Source organism: Giraffa tippelskirchi, chromosome 1 (assembly GCF_054371585.1).
Source record: "Giraffa tippelskirchi isolate mGirTip1 chromosome 1, T2T-mGirTip1v1.2.pri, whole genome shotgun sequence".
Lineage (NCBI taxonomy): Eukaryota > Metazoa > Chordata > Mammalia > Artiodactyla > Giraffidae > Giraffa > Giraffa tippelskirchi.
Window position 1 is genome coordinate 179,166,813 of NC_137275.1, and position 22,013 is coordinate 179,188,825.

At 48.4% G+C, this 22,013-nt stretch overlaps 2 protein-coding genes across 31 annotated transcripts in view; one reads left to right on the top strand and one right to left on the bottom strand.

The window, feature by feature from the left end:
• On the top strand, positions 1-8,994 carry GRHPR (glyoxylate and hydroxypyruvate reductase). Of its 3 annotated transcripts, none has more exons than XM_081510619.1 (9): positions 1-99; positions 2,001-2,131; positions 2,495-2,567; positions 3,012-3,228; positions 4,327-4,415; positions 5,463-5,567; positions 6,313-6,448; positions 6,971-7,101; positions 8,627-8,994. In XM_081510619.1, the coding sequence occupies exons 3-9, from the start codon at positions 2,552-2,554 to the stop codon at positions 8,746-8,748; spliced, it is 816 nt and encodes a 271-aa protein (XP_081366745.1). In that variant the 5' UTR covers positions 1-99; positions 2,001-2,131; positions 2,495-2,551; the 3' UTR covers positions 8,749-8,994. The 3 variants fall into 3 exon arrangements, with proteins under 3 accessions (XP_081366745.1, XP_081366739.1, XP_081366754.1); XM_081510613.1 differs by having other exon boundaries at positions 3,112-3,228; XM_081510628.1 differs by lacking the exon at positions 6,971-7,101 and having other exon boundaries at positions 3,112-3,228.
• A 293-nt stretch (positions 8,995-9,287) lies between these two features.
• The window catches only part of ZBTB5 (zinc finger and BTB domain containing 5), a 32,776-nt gene continuing 20,050 nt past the window's right edge, over positions 9,288-22,013 (bottom strand). For 3 of the 28 annotated variants that reach the window (XR_014059561.1, XR_014059589.1, XR_014059593.1), the window contains exons 2-5: positions 12,031-14,191; positions 11,535-11,599; positions 11,136-11,256; positions 9,288-9,754 (exon numbers count right to left, since the gene is read on the bottom strand). Coding sequence is in view for 8 of the 28 variants with exons in the window: in XM_081510425.1 (XP_081366551.1) it covers positions 12,157-14,187 (2,031 nt within the window). In the remaining 20 variants the exon portion in view is untranslated. Of the gene's footprint in view, positions 9,755-9,787; positions 11,356-11,534; positions 11,600-11,843; positions 14,192-22,013 lie in introns of those variants that run through there. The other 25 variants (XM_081510425.1, XM_081510471.1, XM_081510465.1 and 22 more) reach the window with 15 other exon arrangements.

Sequence of the window (22,013 nt, forward strand, 5' to 3'; positions counted from 1 at the left end):
GGCGGCTGCGGGGTGAATGAGGCCAGTGAGACTCATGAAGGTGTTCATCACACGCAGGATTCCCCCCGAGGGCAGCGCCGCGCTCGCCCGGGCCGCAGAGTAAGAGCCCGGCGCCCCCGGACCGCTCCGCGCGCCGAGTCCCCTCCCTCCGGGCGCGCGTTTCGCGGGTGGCGTCGCGGGAAGGGGTTGCGGAGCCCGGGACACAGATCCGAGACCTCGGGCAGCCTGCACGCAGGGTGACTCAGCGTCTCCGGGCGGGCCGGGGGGCGGCCTCCCGCCACCCACTTCTTTTTGGTGGGGCGGACACGGCTGTCCGTGGGGCCAGAGAGAACCGGGATCCTGCGCTTGGGCCTTCGCCGAACTTTCGGACCCGTGCCCGGCTGGAACGGTCTTGGGGTTTGGGGAACCTTAGAGAAAGTCCCCAGGGGCCAAGCTTTCTCCAGGCCCGTTGCTGTGCCGCTGGGACCCGCAGTTCCCATGGCACTTGAAGTGGGGGTGGGGTGAAGGCTGGAGCTTTCCCCAGTCGTGGGCGTGGGGAGGGGGGAGAATGCCCATGTCACAAGGTCAGGCTATTAATCCTTTACTCTCTGAGGTCGCTTGGACGGGTCAGGGGCCTTGGCAATCACTGGTCTGGTCCCTTTGGACGGTTAGCAGGGGGCCTCTGGTAGCACTTCTTAAACTGAACTCTGCACCTTGCCAGGTGCTTCTTAAAAGTAAACTCTTAATTCTTCAACGCTGTGAAATCAGTGCTGTGATGCCCACTTTACAGAGAAACTGGGAGAGGTCAAGTACCTTCACCAACCTCTATAGGTGGCACAGCTGGGATTAGAAATCTGCTCTGCGACAGTCTGAGCACTGCAGTATGCAGGTTTTCACTTCCCAGGTCAGGCGAGGAGAAGGTGGACTCAGCCTTAGAAACAAGTGCCAGGGGAAAATGAAATTTGTTTCTTTTGTTCAGTGCAGTAGAACTTTTGCTGAAGACTTGCCGTGTACTAGGCATTGAGGGGGAGAGAGGAGGGCAAAGACAACAAGAACACAAGTAGCGGTGCTCACACTGCTGCAGCGCTGGGCCACTGTCCAGGAAAGGAGGCTGAGAGGAGGCCAGTGCCTGGGCAGGGAGTTCTGGAAAGTGCCAGCAGCTCTGTGTCTTGCGCATGTAGATTTTCCATACGTTTTAGCTGCACTGAATTAAATGTCAAGGACCAGAGGCTGGGCAGCACTGCTGGGAAACATGCCCAGGGCCCACCAGCCACTCTGGAAGTGCCCCCTGAAACTCCTCCATGTTGAACTGCTTTGGTCTTGTCCATGGCTCAGATGGTAAAAGAATCCACCTGCAATGCGGGAGACCTGGGTTCAATCTCTGGGTTGGGAAGATCCCCTGGAGGAGGGCATGGCAACCCACTCCAGTATTCTTGTGTGGAGAATCCCCATGGACAGAAGAGCCTGGTGGGCTACAGTCCCTGGGGTCGCAAAGAGTTGGACACGATTGAGAGACTACTAAGCAGAGCACAGGACATGTACAGAGTCAAGAGCAATAGTTACTCCTTTCGTGGACTCACGGGAGAGGATGTACAACTGGGCAAGGAATCCAAGCCCGGCTGCTGCCAGGACCCCCCCACTTGGCCTTCCCAATAGGCAGCCTGGCCCGGGAGCTCGCTGCCTGTGAGGCCTCCTGTGAGAGTACGAAAGCTCTTCTTGTGTTGAGCTGAGAATGGTCCCCGTGACTTTCTCCTTTCAGCTTAGGCCCTTTTCAGTTCTTGTTGGAGAGCTCTGCTCTGTGACAGCCTTCACCCTTCAGCCACCCTCTCAGGACAGTTCTGAGGCCGCCCACACCTGACCTTGACTCCCCTCAGCCAGCCCCAGGCAGCTTGAGGCCAGGGCAAGCGGAAAACAATGTTTCTCACTCTGACAGGGTCTGTGGATGTGGTCAGAGGGCTTTGGGAGCCTGGGGGCACCGGTGGGGCTCCCCCACTTCTGAGTGGTCTTTCCTTTGTCTTCAGCTGTGAGGTGGAGCAGTGGGATTCTGATGAGCCCATCCCCAGAGAGGACCTGGAACAGGGAATGGCTGGGGCCCATGGCCTGCTGTGCCTCCTCTCGGACCGCATAGACAAGAAGCTCCTGGACGCTGCAGGTGTGTGTGCTGTGCAGGCCTGGAACGGTTCCCAGGGTGTCTTGGCCTGCTGCTGCTGGTTCCCAAGCAGGTCTTCAGTGACCTCAGTGAGCTCTGAGGGCATTCACTGTGGTCCTAGACCACAGCTACACGTGGCACACACTTTGCCCCTCTCTGCTGGCTCTGAGTCCCCAGAGGGAGGCCTTAGGAGGGCAAAGACCATGGTGTGGAGGAGAGCCAGCGCCCTGGGCCCTTGTCCAGCTCTGTTCAGGCTTAATTTATGACCTTCAGCAGGGCCCTCCCTTTTCTGGACCTGTCTATATATGTGGGAAGGCCTTGAATCCCATGAGGAAAAATACAAATAATGCTTTTTCTGCCCATCAGGAGCTAATCTCAAAGTCATTAGCACAATGTCTGTGGGTGTTGACCACTTGGCTTTGGATGAAATCAAGAAGCGGTAAGTGTACTTTGGGCTCTGGAGTGAAGGGTGACTACCAGAGAAGGAAAAAGGAGCTGAGCATCTATTTGTTTTTTCTTCATATCCCTTGACCATTTGGTGAAAATGTAAGGTAGCCGATGATAAAATCTTCCCACGTATGCACAGGTCAGTTAAGATAAGTCCGAGCAGTCAGAAACAGTGGGTAACAATGTCAATCCTTTCTCATTCATTCTTTTTTTTTTTTTGACCCTCACATCAACCCCTTCAAGTAGAAAAGGCAAGTATTATTATTTCCCTCTTTAGATGAGGAAATTCAGAAAGATAAGTAATCATAGTTATTGGAGCTCCACATTGGAGCCTGATCTTCCATCTTATATCTTTCTCAAAACGGGAGATGCTCAAGAGGGGATTGAGGGCTGGCCATTCCTGGGGGCCCACTTACAGCTCTGAGCTTCCCAACAGGCAGCGCAGAGGGAGCAAAGCCGCATCACAGCAGTGTCCCAGCAGTAGAAATTGGGAAGGTGCTTGAAGCCATTGTTACCACCAGCTCTTTGGTTCATAGTGGGATCCGTGTGGGCTACACTCCGGGTGTCCTGACAGACGCCACGGCCGAGCTCGCTGTCTCCCTGCTGCTTACCACTTGTCGCCGGTTGCCGGAGGCCATCGAGGAGGTGAAGAAGTGAGTGAACGCCCAGCGGGGAAGTTGGCTCAGCTTAGCACTTGAGCACTCAGTGCTGCCCCTGGCCCAGAGGTGATCCCATCCCCAGCTAATGAGGGAGACAGACTCAGGCAAGATACTAAAGTGCACAGCAGAGCTGAAACAAACAGGGCATGAAGAGAAATTGTAGGGGTGCAGTGTGGATCAGGGAAGGCTTTGCAGAAGATGTAGCCGGTGGGCATCCTCAAAGAGCCCTGTCTGCCATTATGTGGATACAAAAGGCTCTGAAGACTGAAGGTTGTTTCATGTTGCTGCAGATACACTGATGTGTTTGATACAGGTGCCACTCCAGATGTTGTTGTGTGTGTTATGTAGAATATAGCATATATACTTTACCCCCTTTCTAAAATCTGAAAATTAAAACAATTTGACGTGGGAGTTTCAGATCGAGATGTGGGCTGTACATCCAGAATCAGGGAAAGCACTCAAGGTGGGGGGGACTGACCCGAGCAAAGGCCAGGAGACGTGCGGATGCAGGTGCTCAGAGAATGTGGACCAGGAGAGGGGCTTCATGGTAGGGGTGTGGCAGGAGTGAGCCTGCGTGGGACTGAGTAGACACAGTGCCGAGTATCCCTCCCACCCTCCTGTCCAGGGAGCTGGCCCCTTCATCGGAGGTGACTCAAGATAGGCTGTGTTCCCCTGTCGGTCCAGGGCAGCAGGGGTGGGCCTGTGTTTTCCCTGGAGCACTGAGAACATTGGTTTTGGAATCCCACGTTCCAGGTTTGCAACCTGCTGTTCTGCCCTGGCTGTGTGACCTCACACAAGTCGCCCTTTCTGATCTCAGCTTCTCTGTCTGCAGAAAGGGAGGAGAACCTCTAAGAAGCTTTACAGCCCTCAGATTCTGTGTCCCCAATGGCTTTAAAAGAAGAGTCATTCCCACTGCTTATCCGCAGTGCCGTGTGGCTATAGGTGTAACTTGTGTTCCCCTCCATCCTTGACTGAAGGGTGAGGCCTGTCCCTTGGACCACAGCCCCTGCCTGGGAGTGTGGGGTCTGTGCAGCAGCCCTCATCTTTGCCCAAAGCCAGGGCCTCTCACTCGCCCCCCCTCCCTCCCTGCAGTGGTGGCTGGACCTCATGGAAACCCCTGTGGATGTGTGGCCACGGCCTCTCACAGAGCACCGTCGGCATCGTTGGCCTGGGGCGCATAGGTGAGGCTCTGTCTACCCATTTGGCTTCCTGGCTCACATATCTTGGTTAGAATCTCCAGCACCCTGTGTCTGGATGTTGACCGTCTTTCTTTGGGAAGGGTCGCCATACCTGTGTGCAGTAGGGACACGGCGAGAAGACACAGCATTGTAAAAGATAGGCCAAAAAATAAAATGAGTTCCTTAAGAAGCCACTAGGTGATAGATGTGAGTTGTAAGAGCCAGGGTTCTTTATGATTATAGCTCTGTACAGAGCAGATGAAGCAGTGATGGCTGAGGGGTTGGGGAGCCCTGCTCCCCGAGGCCTGGTTTCTAGAAGGCATTTGACTCCTGAAGCCTTAACACAGAAACCAGAGGGTCCAGTGGACAGAGCTTACCTGTGATTCTGAGTCAGGGCAGAGCTATTTTTCTTCCAGTGGCCCCAGCACTGGAGAAGTCTGGCATCCTGCCTGGAGCGGAGGTGAGGGTGGGAAGTGGACATAACTTGTCTGGCTAGCTGGCAGCCCTGCCTCCCACACTAGGGAGTTGCTTGGAGGAACCCAGCAGCTTTGGGGCATGTTGTGAGTCAGAAAATCTAGCTGCCCAAGCCCGTCTTGGCAGCAGCGTATGTGGAAAGGTGTTAGTGGTGGGGCGAGTTGGCAGTGCCATCAAAAAGTCTTTTGGGGTCTGTGGCTGCATTAACAGAAGCAGAGGGTCCAGAGGAGGCAGGGGACCATGTGGTCAGACCTTTCTTGGGCTGCCAGGTCCATCCAGTGTTCAGGGAAGGTTAGAAACTGGCCTTCAAGATGGCCAGAACCATGTGAGGACAGCACAGGCCAGTCACAGCCACACAGGAGCTGTGGTCCCTGAAGGATGGACCCCTGAGCTGAGGGCAGTGTGGGGTGGTGGGGGCTGGGTGCACTGTGGCAGGATTAGTTAACGTAGGAAAGGACCTTGCCCCCCTGCCCTTCCCCCAGGGGCTCCCTCTCCCTGGAGCTGCTGGGCACTGTTCCCACCCTCGCCCTCTGATGGCTTGGGAACAAGCACTGACTCTTGACTCCTTGCCGCCAGGCCAGGCCATAGCTCGGCGTCTGAAACCATTTGGTGTCCAGAGATTTCTATACACAGGGCGCCAGCCCAGGCTTCAGGAAGCAGCGGAATTCCAGGCAGAGTTTGGTAAGTAAAACCTGGATTTCCGCAGGGGCCCCTTCTGCTTGGCCAGGTGGTTCTCCATGTTTGCTGTAATGGCAGCACTTTGGAGCAGAACACAGGAGCTCCACAAGGCCAGTGATGTCCCTTAGGCTTTATCTGACTTCCCTGCCCTGCATGCAGAGGCCCATTCGGGGAGGGCAGGGTCTCAGCCAGGCCACACCAAGTCCCCTCAGTATCAGAGAGACTCCAGGTTCCTGTCCTGCAAGGTCCCTTCTCACTGTTGTCCATGTACACAGAGCAGTAGGGATGGTGATAACCTGTAACGAATTGGTACATGTAAGGATGATTCCTGTAAGGAATTGCTGGGAACTTTTGCTCATAGTTGCTGTAATAATCTGGTGAGCGTTGACCCTCAGTCTTGCATCTGGGTGAATCCAGTCCCCTGGCACGTGCACATTGGGCCTTGAAAGAAATGAAAGCAGTGTGGCCTAGATCCCCGCTGTGTGACCCTGAATAAGCTTCTGCTTCTCTCTGGCCTCAGTTTCCCCACCTTTAGAGCAGGGGGCTGACTGAAGGATGTAACACACCAGGATTCCGTGAGTGGCCATAGACTGTGCAGTTATCAGAGTTGTCCAGGTGGAGACGCCGCCTTCAGAAAGTATTTTGGGAGTTTCAATTATGGGAGGAGGGAGGGAGGGGTCAGGTTTCCCATCATCTTGCTGTGCTTAACCCGGGACATAGTACCTGATGGAGCCCTGTACTCCCCCAGTGTCCACCCCCGAGCTGGCCGCCAAGTCTGATTTCATCGTCGTGTCCTGCTCCTTAACACCGGCGACCAGGGGGCTCTGCAACAAGGACTTCTTCCAGTGGATGAAGAAAACAGCTGTGTTTGTCAACATCAGCAGGTATCCTGGGTCACCAGGCGAGCCTGGAGAGGGGCTGCCCCTGCTGTTGTGATTCCCATGGGCTGTCGATGAGACTCAGGCTGAGTCTACTGCTCTCCATAAACCAACCACTCAACTCAGAAGGACAGTAAGGGCCCCAGAGCACGTCCCAGCTGTTCAGCAGGGCCTGGTCTGGTTCCCAGCAGTACCTTGACCTTGCTCAGGAAGTGAAGGCACCATGGCAGCAAATTAGGTAACTTTGTTCCTCTAACCACAAACAGTTGGACTTGACAGTCTTTACAGCCTGTTAGAGGCCAGCCTTCATGGCCCTGAGCCTGGGTTTGTCTGTGTGAGTCAGTGAGCTTGAACTCACACACTTCTGGACAGATAGACCCAAAACCCAGGTTGTCTTGGGTCCTCAAAAATGTCCGCAGGGTGCCTCTAGTCCACTGAGCATGTTACGGGGGCAGACCTTCCCTCTCAGCCACTCCAGTCCCTTCCTAGCTATTAATAGTGCTTCAGGACACCTACTGTCATTCCCAGGGGAGAAGTGGTAGACCAGGACGACCTGTACCAGGCCCTGGCCAGCGGTCAGATTGCAGCTGCCGGACTGGACGTGACGACCCCAGAACCACTGCCTACTAACCACCCCCTCCTGACCCTGAAGAACTGTGGTAAGAACCGCCCTTTGCCAGCAACACTTCTCCCGGCGGTGGTTCTTTCCCACCGTGGCTGATGAAGCCAAGTGGCAGTTCTTCCAAACACTCAGATTAGGCGCCGTGCCCCTCAGAGCCACAAGCCACAGCCATCAGAGGCAGGAGGCACAGCTCCAAAGGCCCTCCCTGAGTCTTCTAAGTTTTAACCACCCCATCCTCTCTAGCTCAGTTGGTAAAGAATCCACCTGCAACGCAGGAGACCCCGGTTCGATTGCTGGGTTGGGAAGATCCACTGGAGAAAGGGATAGGCTATCCACTCCAGTATTGTTGGGCTTCTTTTTTGGCTCAGCTAGTCAAGAATCCTCCTGCAATGCGGGAGACCTGGGTTGGGAAGATCCCTTGGAGAAGTTAAAGGGTACCCACTCCAGTATTCTGGCCTGGAGAATTCTATGGACTGTATAGTCCATGGGGCCGCAAAGAGTCGGACACGACGTAGCGACTTTCACTTCACTTCACTCCTCTCCATCTCCTAGCCCCAGGGGATGTTTGGCATCACTACCCCTGTGACACCTTAGTGCAGTGTTTCTCAACTTTTATGTTGTCGGTCACCTGGAGGGACTGACCAAATACATGGTGCCGGGCCCCCATGGGCATCGGCCTCAGTAGGTCTCGGGTGGGGCCTGACGTGTGTCTAACATCTCGCACGTGGCTGCTGCTCGGCCCGGGAGCACTGTGAGAACCACTTACTTAGAGTTCCTCTTTAGCTTCCTCAGTTACTGTTAACAATTCTGTGCTGAGTTGACAATTCTTTATATTACATTCTCTCTATTCAGGTAGCTGGTTTGGTTTCGGTCTCCAGACTAATACATAACTGTTAGGGCCATAGGCCGTCTGGGCCAGTCCTGCCCTTTGCTCACCCTCTGGAATGGAAAACCAAAGAGAAGGCCTGTAGCCGCCTTCCCCTCCGTGAATGCTCCTGTCATCACAGCCCTTGGAGGCACTGCCATCCCCACACTGTGCCTGTGTGAAGGGAGCTGTGGTGGCCAGGCCATTGCCCAGAGCTGGGAAAACTGTCCCATTCCCGAGGCCTGGCACTCAGTGCAGTGCCCTGGGGACTGCTTTCCAAAGGCACTCTCTGGGGACCATTGACCCCACTTGCTCTGCAGTGGGGTCAGAGGCCACTGTGCTGTCCGACCTCTCATCTGGTTATCTCGGGAGGTCAAAGGCCTGGGGCTTTCAGGGAGGGGCTCACGGTGTGGACGAGCAGGTAAACTGGCACCCAGTGTCACTGTCTGGTATCTGAAGGGCAGGTCTAGAGAGGCCCCGGGACCCCTTCTGGCCCTGACACTCGTGTTCAGGATGCATATTTGTCACCCTTGCGTCTGGGTTTGGTGGCCCCGGGGAGAGGAGTGCTTTGAGACAGGAGGGAAGGCAAATCAAGAAGTGAGGGGGGTTCTCCTTATCCTTTCACCTGGCAAACCCTAGCCCAAGGTAAGGCTCTTGAACCACCCTTCTCATTTCCCGTTCTTTCTCTCCTTTCCAGTAATCCTGCCCCACATTGGCAGTGCCACCCACAGAACCCGAAACATCATGTCTGTGTTGGCAGCTGACAACCTCCTGGCTGGCCTGCGAGGAGAGCCGATGCCCAGTGAACTCAAGCTGTAGCCACACGGGGACTCTGGGGGCCAGAAAGCAAGTGGCCCTGAGATTCTGTCAGACGCGCCCTGGCTTGAGTGGACCCACAAGTGGGAGTCAGAGGAAAAAGTCTGATCTATACCCATTCTGTGGAGGGAAGACTGGTGCTAACAGATGTGCTGCACTTTTGTGGTTGGAAGCATCCAAGCCTCAAGTGGGTAATTCTATTAAATAATTCTTGGAGAGATGCCTGGGCATGTACCTGGGAGAAACTGACAAGAGCATCTGCTTGGGTTTCCTAAGCCAGGGCCTCTAGTGACTCCAGGTTCTGCTTCCAACCCCCATCCCCACCTCCGAGCATTTGAATTCCTAGAACCTGTCCAAGCCACCTTAGCCTCAGCCAAAAGGCCTCCAAGTTTCCCTCACTGAGGACAGGACGATCACAGCCCAGTGGTGACCACAGCAATGAGACCTGCTACCTAGACCGTCAGGCAAATTAAATACATGTGGCAAAGTGAACTGGGGAAGGTCACAATACTCACTTTTTGGTCAAAAATAATCAGGGTAGGTAGGTTTCTTTCATTTTTATTTTAAAATTAGTTTCAGCACCTTCACACTTTGTTCCTCATGTCCATCTCCTCCTCCACTGCCGCTCCCAGGTGGATGCCCTTTACTAAGAACCACCTCACTCCTAAGGCCCGGCCGCTAGCACTGCCAAAGCCCTGCGCCTGCCAAGGGACTCAGCTTCGGCTTTTCCCTGCAGCCAAGCCAGACTGAAGGATGGGGTTTCCCCTCAGGAGGCAGGTGAGGGAGCAGCAGAAAGTACACAATTTGGCAGGCCCTCTAGGAGGGCCTGTGGACTGAGGACACCACCTCACCCCCGTCCACAGCACAGGCAAAAAGCGCAAGGGACTAACGACCAATACTTGTTACTGACAGCATGAGAGGATTTTCTAAGATGCCTGGTTTAAAACAAAGTACTGGTAACAGCAGAAAAAACAATACTACTTCACTCTTTTGTTTCAACCTTAATAACCTAAGGTGAAGAAAAAGAACACATAATTAGTTAGAGGCATTAATATGACAAAGTTTTTATTTCAAAGTCTCAAATTTTGACCAGCATAGCACCACTGACACAGGTGCCCTGATAGAACTTTATGATTTGGTCACCAGAAATGATTATGCCAAGCTATAATTAAGGCTAACCAATCAAAATCCAGGTACCCAATACCAGTTAAAACTCAGGTAGAAACTACCAGTTGTAGGAACCCTGGGACTGGTCTTGCAGGGAACCTCTGAATTATTGAATTATTTAAGTGCTACAGCATGTACAAGGACACTGGCCCACAGGCTTGCTTCTCACACATAGAAACTGATTGATTGACTAAGAGGTAGATGAGAGATTCCAGATTCCACTGGGCAGTGGAGACACAGGGCTTCAGCCACCATGTCAGTCCCCGAGGGAAGTCCACTGAAGCCTGCGCTCAGGTGGGGGGGGCCACTTCCTGGCACCTCTTCCTCAAGGTGGAAGGGGAGGAGGGCAACCGCTGTTCTGTGCTGCCAACTCCTCTTCCCAGGCCAGGCAGGACCTCTCTCCTCCTCCACACTGACCCACCTGCCTCCCGGGGTTGATCTCACAAGTCACTGGTTCCACAGAGGGGTGGATATAGAGCCTCATCACATCGTCAGAACATGACTACTAACAATTTTCCACACACACTGAACTTCACAGGTGATCCCACAGCCTCCACCCGCTTCCCCACCTCTCCCCTCCCCTTTCAGGAGAGGGACCAGAGGCTGCCCTTTTGGTTTTCCTCCCTGGGAATCAGTTCATAGGAGATGCTAAATCTGACTGAGCACTGAGTTTATCCACAGACAGATGTGTAAGTGCATATGCTAGATTAAGAGAAGACACATGCTGACTGCTTTTCCAAACACAAGAACTGAAGGGTTTTGATCAGTTATGCACAATGGTTTGGTGTCTCTCAAATAAGCTGTATAAAAAAATGAACTCATGTTCATGTACAAATTAAACTGACTTCATGAGTTCTACAGAGACACATTAACCTGTGCTGTTCCCCTGGAAGCTCTCAAGCCAGGGCTCAGCCTAACAGATGCTACCCAAAGGGTTGGAAGGCCACAGGGGCGGCCCAGAGAAGGCCAGGTCAGTCACCCAGAGGTCTCCTCCGACTGTCTCAGATGCTACCTGGTGGCTTCTATGCTCTGAGCTGCCCAATCCTCTTATAGAGATGGGAAAGTATTTACCCATGAACACTACTGTGCCTGGATTTTAAACCTTCAGTATTGGGTTGGGGCAACAACAGAAGCTCAGAGTCTGTACTTTAAAACCATAGAATAGAACAGTAATAAAGCCCACGATGGAGGGGGGTTGACTTCACTTTTGGTTAGTTTTTTACCTGAAAACAGTAATCTAGGCCCAGGAAAGATGCTGTAAGTGGCATGAGAGTGTGAAGAAGCGAAGCAGAGAACGGGCTTGTCGTTGGGTGAGATGTGTCAGGCTGGACTGGCCCCCGAAATCTGCACGGAACAAAGGGTAAATGCGCCGTAAAAGATCCCACTAAACAGGACTCCACATCATCAGAACAAAGACGAACACTAGCTCTTCTGACTTCCAAACTGTAACATGTGTAATACAAGTTGGTTAAAATACCGCTAAAACAGCACATACAGAAACAACACCTTACTTGTCACTCCCTATTAATAAGTACATACTCCTTTTACAACTTTGTCTTTAAAACTGGGAAAAATTGTTAAAACGTCTATCTAATGATGATGTTTTCAAAGTATATACACACCTGTTAGTCCAGAGAATGCTCACTCTGGACCCAGTGTCAGCACCATCAAAGTGCAGCATCTGTGACTGCAAATCAGACAAAAAAAATACAGTACTTTCTGAAGCCTAGAACTAGCTCATGATAAACTTTAAAGCATTTCTGGCAGACAGGCATGTCCTCAAGGGTGTTCCTTTTAGACAGGCACAAAGTTGCCACTGGTTACACGTAAGTGCGTTTTGCATCACTGTATACAAGTATATAATATTCTCATCAGAAGGTATATAGGAAATTTAATTAAATTTTCAGTTTTACAAAAATTGCTAAAAAATGTTTTTGCACTTTAATTTTTAATTTTTCAATGTGCCACTTCTAAAATCAATTACAGACTACTTTCCGACTGCATTATTCAACCCTAAGGAAGAAAATGGTTTCAGGGATTGGATCCCTTCTCTGAATGTGTGCGTTGCACTCAGAAATGCGACAGCACAAGTGCTACACCTATTAACTCTCCACTTACTAGTTTTCGAAATTTGCATGAGCCACTCACAGCCCGAAGTCTTAAACCCCATGGCATTAACCACCAACCAACCGGAGATTTTAGTTCCGGTCCTACAACTGGCATCGGCATTATCTCGAGGTCAGGCTAGAGCAAAGTGCTGGGGAGGTTGCTGCTCTGCCAGCGCAGGCAGGTGGTCTTCGAGTGTTTGTACAGGTGGCTGGACTGACTGAACCTCTTGCCGCACTTCAGGCAGGCATAGGGTTTTTCACCTGTGTGAACACGTATGTGCTTCTTGCAATCTGTCAAGGTCAAGAAAGTCTTGCAGCAGATTTTGCAGGCGTACTTGCGGGCCCCCTCTACAACCAAGACGTTGTGCTCCGATAAGGCCTTCTTGCACTTTGACAAGACATCAGCAGATGCCCTCGTCAGCTGCGGGGGGCCGGGCTGCGAAGGGTGGCCATTTTCAAATGAGGACGTGGCCGCGTTCATCATTAGCTGGGAACTGGCAGAATTCTCTGGGATCTGTGAGCTCCTGACAGAAGTTACCACTGGCATTTTGGGAGCTATACGGCGGTAGTATGGAAAGTTACTGGCTCCTCCTCGAGGGGAACCCATCATTACCCTGGAGAAGGAGGAGTGCAATCCCAAACTGGACCTGGAAAAATCCATCCCAAACTGTTCTCCTCCTTGGTAGCCTGACGTCTGCACACATGGTAGGCCCATCACGTCCTGCATGGGCCTGACAAAGTGGGAGTCCGCGGGCTCGCTGAAGGGGTTCTCCACGTGAGCACCAGGGGCTGAGGAGGGCCCGCTCGCAGGCCCAGCCTCCGGACTCAGCAAATAAGGGGCCTCCCCCTCCAGCCTGCAGTCACTAGTGGTGTTTGGGAGATTATCGTCATTGTTCTGATTGGTACTAAAGTTACTTCCTCTGCTCTTGTTAAGAAAATTTGAAATACTAAAGGTGGATTTATGTTCGAGGTTATTGGTGACTTCCAAAATGTGGATGTCCCCTACCCGGTCAGTGCTAGACTGGGGATCTGAAAAACTCCGGTCGCTGCTCTCTGGGCTGAGGTCTATCTTCTCGGCACTGACCACCACCCCCTCCACCTCCACCGACTCACTGCCTTCCGCTTGGGAGGTCACGTCGCTCACTTCGTCCTGAGGCTCAGGAGAGCTCAGGGGCTCAGATTTTACCACCACTCTCATGTGCTCCTTCTCACCAAGGCCCACCTCAGGGTTTTCACACTGAAAACCACTCTTCTCAGTTGTGGTTTCCTGCTCAAAACTAGTCTCGACCTGAGTGGCACGGGAGGCCATGGAGAGCTGGGCCATGTTGCCGGCACTGTTGTCGGACTGGCTGGGCACCTGGGCATCTTCTTGAGCGCCAAAAGACTGATCAAACATGATGGTGCTGTCGTCCGGGTTGTCAGCCATCCCATCGGCCTTAGGGTTGTCCACGATTTTCAGAGAATCTGGAGAAAAGAACTCCTCCCGGGAATGAACCCCTGGCCCATTCTCTGGCGTCACGTCGGAGATGGCAGACTCGTCCAGGGTGGGTCGGAGGCGCTGTCTGGCCCGCTCCTCCGCAGTCTGCTTGCGCTTATGCAGGCGGCGCATGGGGAAGGGTGTCCGCTGGTCCAGGTTACCACGCATTGAGGAGCTCATGGGGGCTGGTTGCTCTTCGCCGCTCTGGCTGGAACTGAGGGCGGAGCTGACGATGCTCAGTCCCAGCTGCTGCAGCATAAAGGAGCGCTGCATGCGGGCGCTCTGCTCCTGAACACGCTCGCTGGGGGGAGACATGGGCAGCGTCCGTGTTGTCAGGTAGTGTTTACATGCCTTAACAACAGAGTTCAGGTGCAGGTGAGAGGCTGCCAATAAGACATCCATGACATTGCTCTCCCCCAGCATGAGAGTTGAGGTGTACATCATGTCAATCAGTGCAGCAAAGGCCTCTGCTGTCACCACTTCGCTATCCAGCTGGATCATGTTCATGGTCTGATCTCCCTCTGCCACTGAGAACAGGGCTCGGAAATGCGTGCTGCACGCTGCTAGTACCGAGCGGTGGGCTTTGAAATGTCTGTTCCCCACTACAATGACACAGTCACAGAACTGGCCGTGAAGTCTCTGATAGTTCAGCTGCTGGAAGATCTGTTCAAAGTGACCAGGAAAATCCATGATCCTACAATACAAAGAAAGAAAGAATTAACGTGCAGAACAGCTTAAGCCAAAGTCAGAGCACAGAGCGGGCACTGACCAGAGAGGCACGAATGGCCAAGCCTGGACCTTTCAAAGCTTGTGGTGTTTCTGATGGGGGGCACACCGACTAAATACCTGTCCAGTAAGGAACAAATGCTGACTCAGCTAACAGCCTCGGAAATCTACATGGACACGCACAGATCAGCAACTGGCTGTTTACAGGCTTCCCTCCACTCTTAAATGACCCACTTTTAACACTTGGGGCCATTGTTAGAAAAGACCAACATGTGGGTGATGCAACATCTATACCTGAGAAGTCAAAGAGTTTTGCATCCCTGAGAACAACAAACTCCAAGAAACTCAGTGAGACTTTTGGCAACCTTAAACGATGAAAAGTGCAAATCAACATTAGTGGGAAGATGTCCAGTTCTAGATGGTAGTAGACTGCACACATGCATTTACCCTCTCCACACCATACATACTCCTGAAACTCCATTAAAAAGACACCAATGTTTCTTGGTTTGTTGTTGTTTTAAAGGTAAAAACCCAAAAGGGAAAAAAGAATAGGAAAGAAGTATTAATGGCATTTTGGAAGCTGGTGAGCAGGTAAACAAATGTGTGCTAACTTAGCACACCCAGAAAACTGAACCCTAAGTTATAGTCCATGGAGTCGCAAAAGAGTCGGACATGATTTAGAGACTAAACAACAACAACAAAAACTGGCAGTGGTTAAAACAATCTGACTTATACGTAAGTCCCCATCCACCCAGAGGCTCAGAACTGGCTGCCAGGGTGCCAGGGGAAGTGGAGCAAAGATTATGCCAAGACAAAAGGACTGGCTGGAAGTCTACTCAAAAAAAAAACAAAAACAAAAATGGAGGTTCCAAATTTGTGGCACAGAAAAGGTAAACCAATAGAGACAGGATAGATTAATGGCTCTCTGGGGCTGGGCTCAGAGCAGGACTGCAATAAGGGACTTTCAGGAACATGATGGAAATACTCTAATATGATGATTATGCATAAAATTTTCTAAAAATACTTGATCTGTACACTTAAAATGAGGAATTTTATGGTATGTACATTATACCACAGTAAAACTCAATTAATTAAACTTCAAAAAAAAAAAAACAGGGAAAGGAAAACAGGAGATGAGCAAGCTCCAAAACCACCATTTCAGACTACATTTTGAACTTTAGAGCTTCTATAAAACCAACCAGGGGCTTCCTTGGTTGTCCAGGTGGTCCGTGCTCCCAATATAGGGGGCCTGGCTTCACTCTCAGGTCAGGGAACTAGATCCCACATGCCATAACTAAGACCCAGAGCAGCCAAATAAATAAATAAATTTTTTTTTTTAAAAGACAAAAATAAAACCAAACAGACTGCTTAGAACATCACATATATCTTTGATAATACTACGGAATTACTAGGTTTTTTTTTTTTTTTTTTACCCCTTACATGTGATAATGGCATTCTGATTTTTTTCCCCAAAGGAATAGCTTTTAAAGAGAAAACACTAGAACATTTACAGATGAAATGACATGATGTCTGGCATTTGTTTCAAAGTTTATTTTTCGTACCCTGGAAATTTTTCATAAACGTTAAAAAAGGGAAAAAAGTGACCACATCACTAAGTAGAAAAATTTCCAAAGCTGAGTTTGGAATCATTAAATATCTGGACATTTTCACATCCTGGACTCATTAGAAACAAGAATTTGCTTATTCTCGCCTAAGAAATTGCTATACTTCCTAGGTACTACGTGTCTGCTGATTCAAAGTCTGTGTCCCTGACTAATGCTCAGGACACACACTCACTGTGTAGTTAGAAAACAGGGCCAATATCCCCAAAGTGGGGCGGCTCTGTGCCCTCTGCCCACAGACTGTGTAGAAGCTGAAGGAGCCACAAAGTTTAAAACCCTGTTTCATCCTCTCCAAAGAAGGACCCTCTGGTCTTCTGGGAGGGGGTGAAGCAGAATCTTGTGGTGGTTAAACTCCAGGATACAAACATGCAGACAGAGCATCTCGTGTGCCTGGTACTAGAGATAAAATGATCAACAAAACAGATCGGATCTCTACCCTCAGGGGGAACAGACTAATCAACAAGTACTGCAAGTGCTAAGGGAGAAAGGATGAAGAGGCCCCTGCCTCTGACAGCAGGTGTGGAAAGGCATCTGCAGGGAAGAAGCCTGCAGACTCCTCCTGGGCTTGGGTGGCTGAACCAGAGAAACTGTACTCAGGCCATGTGCTTGCAAGGCTACGAGCTGCTACACCCACAGGTGGAGCATGAAGTTAAAGTCAGCATCAGAAGCCAAGATGCTTCCCCTCACCCTCCTCCCCACCAACAGAAGACTAGCAGCTGGGTTCATATGCCTGGGAAGTCCCTCCAATAGAACACTTGGGACCCCATCAAACTTACCCACGGTGAAGCCCCCAGTCCTCAAGGCCTATTAAGTCAGGTTCCAGTTACTCAGGAACACCACACACTGGAGGGGGAAAACTTCTAACATGAAAAACAAAGCTCTAAACAAACAGAAACGCATCTGGAAGAAACAGAACTAAGAAAGAAAAGCACCTATAATTAACATCCTCAGAGAGCTAAGATGCCATATCCACAAGAAGAGAAAGTTTTTAATTTTTTAAAAAACATTTATTTATCTATGCTGGGTCTTAGTTGTAGGATCTTTAATTGTGGCATGTGGGATCTAGTTTCCTGACCAGGGATCAAAAGCAGCCCCTCTGCATTGGGAATATGGAGTCCTAGCCAATGGACCACCAGGGAAGCCCCTGTTTTTAATTTTTTTTTTAAGAAATATTCCAGAAACAAAATTATTGGAAATTTAAACTTGCAAAAAAAGTTGTTTTTGTTGTTACTAGAAGGGCTGGAAGATTATATGGCTGGAGAAATGTGACAGACAAGGCAAAGGAGAAATAAAAGTGAATGAACAAGGAAAAAAAAAGAATTAATGAAGTCCAATGTCTGAATACCAAAAGAGAAAAGACAGAAAGTGAGGAGAATGATAAACAGCAAAGAACAATTCCCAGAACTGAAGAAGTTACTTATTCAAACTAGAAAGTTCCACCAGGTACTCAGCAGTATGAGTACAACGGACAAATCCCCACATTTGGCGCATCACAGTGACATTTTAAAACACTTGGGATAAAGATCTGGAAAGTTTGGAGTGGGGGAGTTAACAAAGAATCAGGAATAAAACTGGCATTAGACTTTTCAAAAGCAATATTGGAAGGTAAAAGGTTAGTTCCATTAAAATTCTCCAAGAAAATTATTTCCAACTTAGACCATACCCAGTCAAACTGTCAATCAATTATGAGGGTAGGCTAAGGCATATTCAGACAAACAGGAACCCAAAAGTTTACCTCCCACATACCTTTTCTCCGGAAGCTATTAAAGGTTGTGCTTAAGGAAGCTGAGAATAAACCAAGAAAACGAAGACAATACAGAAAGTTGAGACCCATCTTAGAAAACAGGCAAAGAGAGTTTTTAAAGATGATGCTGAAGCCCAAGGTGACAGCTAGGCAGCAGGGCAGGGGAGCGGACTGGAGCAGGAAGCTGAGGGACTGACTCCACAGAGTCCCCCGCAAGGGAAAAGGGAATGGGCAGATCACATGACATAGCTGAGAGTGATAACAAGTTAACAGTTCTGTAAAAATGTGAAGACATCATACAAAACAAGAATTTTAAATGGGACAATTTAGAAACTTAATGGCTGTTTAGTTGCAATATCCTGTGTAGTCTGTTTACAGAGTCATAATGATGTGAACACAGCCACGTTTGAGATGCTGGAAGCATGACAGAAGGCCAGTGTGCACTGTGGGGCAGGGCAGAGGAGAAGTTAAGAAAGTTAAAACTGCTACCTTCCCTGTTAGTCAAGAAATAATGTCTGAAATACTACCTCGAGAAACAGTAATATAAGAATGTTATTTGGAAATACGTAAGTCAGTAGTGGAAAAACAAACTAAAACAAGTGAAAGTGGTTGCCTTTGAGGAGGGGGAATTTGGAGGGGAAAAGGAAGGGATGGAAGACTGCTATTTTTAGCTCTAAACTTTATGGAACTATGTGCCTTTTAAAATATAAATATACACACACACATTAACTTTTATAAAATGCATTTTTTTTTTTTTTTTTTTTTGGCTAACCAAGGATTGAACCTGGGCCCTTGTCAGCAAAAGTGTGGAGTCCTGACTACTGGACCACCCAGGAATTCCTAATATAAAATGAAATTTTTAAAACCATCCTTGACATTCTAAAGGCACACACCCTGAGATCTTTGCGCATCTCCAAATTCACAGATACTGTTATGGCATTCCTCAAGGATTACTGCAAGTAGAAGGCAACATGGATGCCAAGCTGCACACCAGGCTTGCCCACTTGCTCTAGTGGCCCAGCATCACAGAGCAGGCCAAGTCTTGATTGAGTGAAATGACAAGTAACCAGAGAACACACACCTTAAGATCCTTGGGAAATAACAAAAATGACAAACTCTAAATCCATCAAAACCAAGGGTCTACAGTGCCATGACAGTATTAAGCCACAGGCCTTTGCTGTCCCTTGAAAGCTGCAGATGGTAAAATGCCTCAAAGCAGTGGCCATGTGTTGGCCATATTCATTGCTGAGTGAAGGGTCAACAATGGCAAGCAGCAGCACACGTGCCCGGACCCCTACTCTATCCATCAGGGACCAAAGAGCTCAGGGCTTTGGGGAGATTAGTTAGACAAAAAGCAATCACTGCTCACAAGTTGACAGCCCCCTGACTTGGAAAGTAAACACGTATACTAATACGTGTCAAGTTCCAAGGAGATAATTATTTTATAGCAGTAACAAGGAAGAAACATTCTGGTTCAAGTTTATTCAAAAGAAATAAAACAGGGAGTTGTCTTAGGAAGCTGTACTGGCCTCAGAGTCACTCTGAGAACTGAGAGACCATGTCGACTGGGGCCCTGTTAGGTGAGAGCAGGCAGCACCAGACACTGAGCTTATTGCTTTCTCTCCTACTGTGGAGACCAGGACCAATGCTGTAGTAACTGCTGAAGTGCCATCTTCAGTACTTTTCACTTATTTTATCTCTAATCTTCAAAACAACCCTACCAGGTACTGCTTATTAATCTGACTTAACAGATGAGAGGAACATAAAAGACTAACTCCCCAAGTAAGTGGTATTTAGATGCAGCATATCAGTTTGAAAGAATAATGATATTCTGTCCAAAGCCCTTCTTTTCAACAAGCAGCAGAAATATGACTATCTGAGGAAAAATAGCCTCCTTATTTTTTGAAATGTCAATTATCTTGAGTATAAGAAGAAACCACCACTCTTTTCCACAAAAGGTCATTCACTAAAATGTCAAACACTTAATGTTCAATCCCCTTTCTATAGAAATGGCGTAAGTAGGAAGGAAATTGTAGTCTCAAAAGTACCATTCTGAGAAAATTCCCAGGGCTCAGAAACCTATGAGAAGAGACTACTGAGGTGGCTAAACATGCCCTGGGAAAAAACCCAGAGATTTAAATAATGTTGGAAAATAGGTAAACAGTCCATATAACTTGATATCACTTAGAGATTGTCAGCTCTACACTAGATGCCCCGACAAATAGTCCTTGAAATCAACTTGAGTACTCCAGGCTCTTCTCAAAGCACCTTAGGGACAGAACTATAATGTCCTGCTGTGCCTTACTGTCAGGGCAGTACAGTATTCCTTTCTTCCTCCTCCTCTTCTTTCAATTAAGATATTTTTTTGATGTGAACCATTTTTAAAGTCTTTATTGAATTTGTTACAATATTGCTTCTGTTTCATTTTTTGGTCAGGAGGCATGTGGAATCTTAGCTCCCCAACCAAGGGTCAAACCTGCAACCCCTGCACTGGAAGGCAGAGTCTTAACCACTGGACCACCAGGAAGTCCCAGGACTCCTATCTTCTTAAGGGGCTCTAGAAGTTGTGAAACTAAATTGTGACATTAGAGATGATCAAAACCTGCAGAAACACTTATTCTCTATGAATTAATAACTGTGTTGAATTATCCATTTAGAGATAACTCCAAACTAATTTCTCCTTAACGATAATATTCTTTTATCTCAATATCACGTAATCAATTTATGATCACTTAGATTAGCAATAGAAATCAAATCCACTATGATAAAAGCTAATTTTAGCCATAAAACTGGCCAGTTAGATTATTCAACTGTTCTTTCCAATATCTAGTGTCAGAAAGCACTTCAGGATAACTCAGAGCTCTTAACTGAATACAATAAGTTCATTCAACTGATTCAAGGAGAAGGAGATTTATAATTAAAGGATGTCAGGAAGCTCACAAAATTTCTAGGAGGGTGCGAGAGCGATACTGGAATGAAGCAGAGCATCCAACCACATTATGGAAATCATTATTGCCACAGCCACTTGAACTTTGCATGGACCTTGCTGTGGATTAGCTGCTCAGAAGAGTAGCTGTCACTGCACCTTCTAGACTAGCACTATCCAATACAACTTTCTACAGTGATGGAAATCACCAGCATAGGTGCTGTGCTGTCCACTAGTCACTGGTAGCTACAGAGCACTTGAAATGTGGCTAGTGTGACTGAGAAAATGAGCTTTAATTTTATTTAACTAATCAAATGTCTCCTGGATTGGCCAGAGTAATTCTAAATGCTCAAATCATTCCATATTGCTCACATCTGCATCCAGACCCCACTCAGGTACCTATGACCAAGGGAACCTAGTTCTCCTATCTGCACTGTAACTATGATTCTACCTCAGAAAATGGGACTCACAATTTACAGCCTATCCAGATGTAAAGGTTGGGGTGTTCAAAAGACTCTGGACAGCTGCAAATGACAAACAGCTACTATATCATTCCTCTGACAATTTGAGCCCCTATCCATGTGTGTCATGTGCAGATGACTTTGTAATACATTGCTGTACATGCAATGGGGTGAGAGGTGATCAACCTGAAAACGAGAGAGAAGAAAAATAACAGAAGGTCAAAGAGCTGGTGTCACAGCACACGCGCACAGGCAGTGCAGACATCTTTAACTAGCATTATCTTTTTTATATTTTTTGCTGCCCTGGGTCTTAGTTGCAGCATTCGGGATCTAGAGCCCCAACTAGGGGTCAAACCCACTGGGAGTACAGAGACCCAAACACTGGACCACCAGGGTGTTCCTACTAGCATTTACTAAGCCATTCCATAGGCCATGATAAGGAAATAAAGCTCTAGGCAGTTTAAAAACTGAGGCCACTTAAAAACACGTATTTCTAAATTAATTTTAAAATAACAGTATATAATTACCTACTAATTTATGAAAAATTATACTAAATTATGAAAAATACTCAATTATGAAAAATAATATCGTCCGCCAAAAAAATGAGAGGAATTGTTTTACATTTTTGCATTAACAAAAGACAGCTGGATTCTCATATCTGCTTTTGCATTCAGGCTTTTGCAATATCACACACAAGTGTACACTCATGAAAGATGTCCTATCGCAGCCTGGATGAGAGCGGGGTTTGGGGAGAATGGATACAAGTATATGTATGGCTGAGTTCCTTCGCTGTTCACCTGAAACTATCACAATATTGTTAATCAGCTATACCCCAATACCAAATAAAAAGTTTTAAAAAATAAAATCCATAGTAAATTAAATAATAATGAGGAGAGAGGCATTGTTTTACATTTTTACATTAACTGAAGACAGCTGGATTCTCATATTGCTTCTGCAATCAGGCTTTTGCAATATCACACACAAGTGTACACTCATGAAAGAATGACAGTGAAAAAAGTAAGTTTTTGTATCATTAT

Coding starts and splice junctions, on each gene's coding strand:
- GRHPR (XM_081510613.1), top strand. CDS start 17: ATGAGGCCAGTGAGACTCATGAAGGTGTTCATCACACGCAGGATTCCC. Junction 4,416..5,462: donor CGTTGGCCTGGGGCGCATAG/GTGAGGCTCTGT, acceptor CCTTGCCGCCAG/GCCAGGCCATAGCTCGGCGT. Junction 7,102..8,626: donor CCTGACCCTGAAGAACTGTG/GTAAGAACCGCC, acceptor TCTCCTTTCCAG/TAATCCTGCCCCACATTGGC.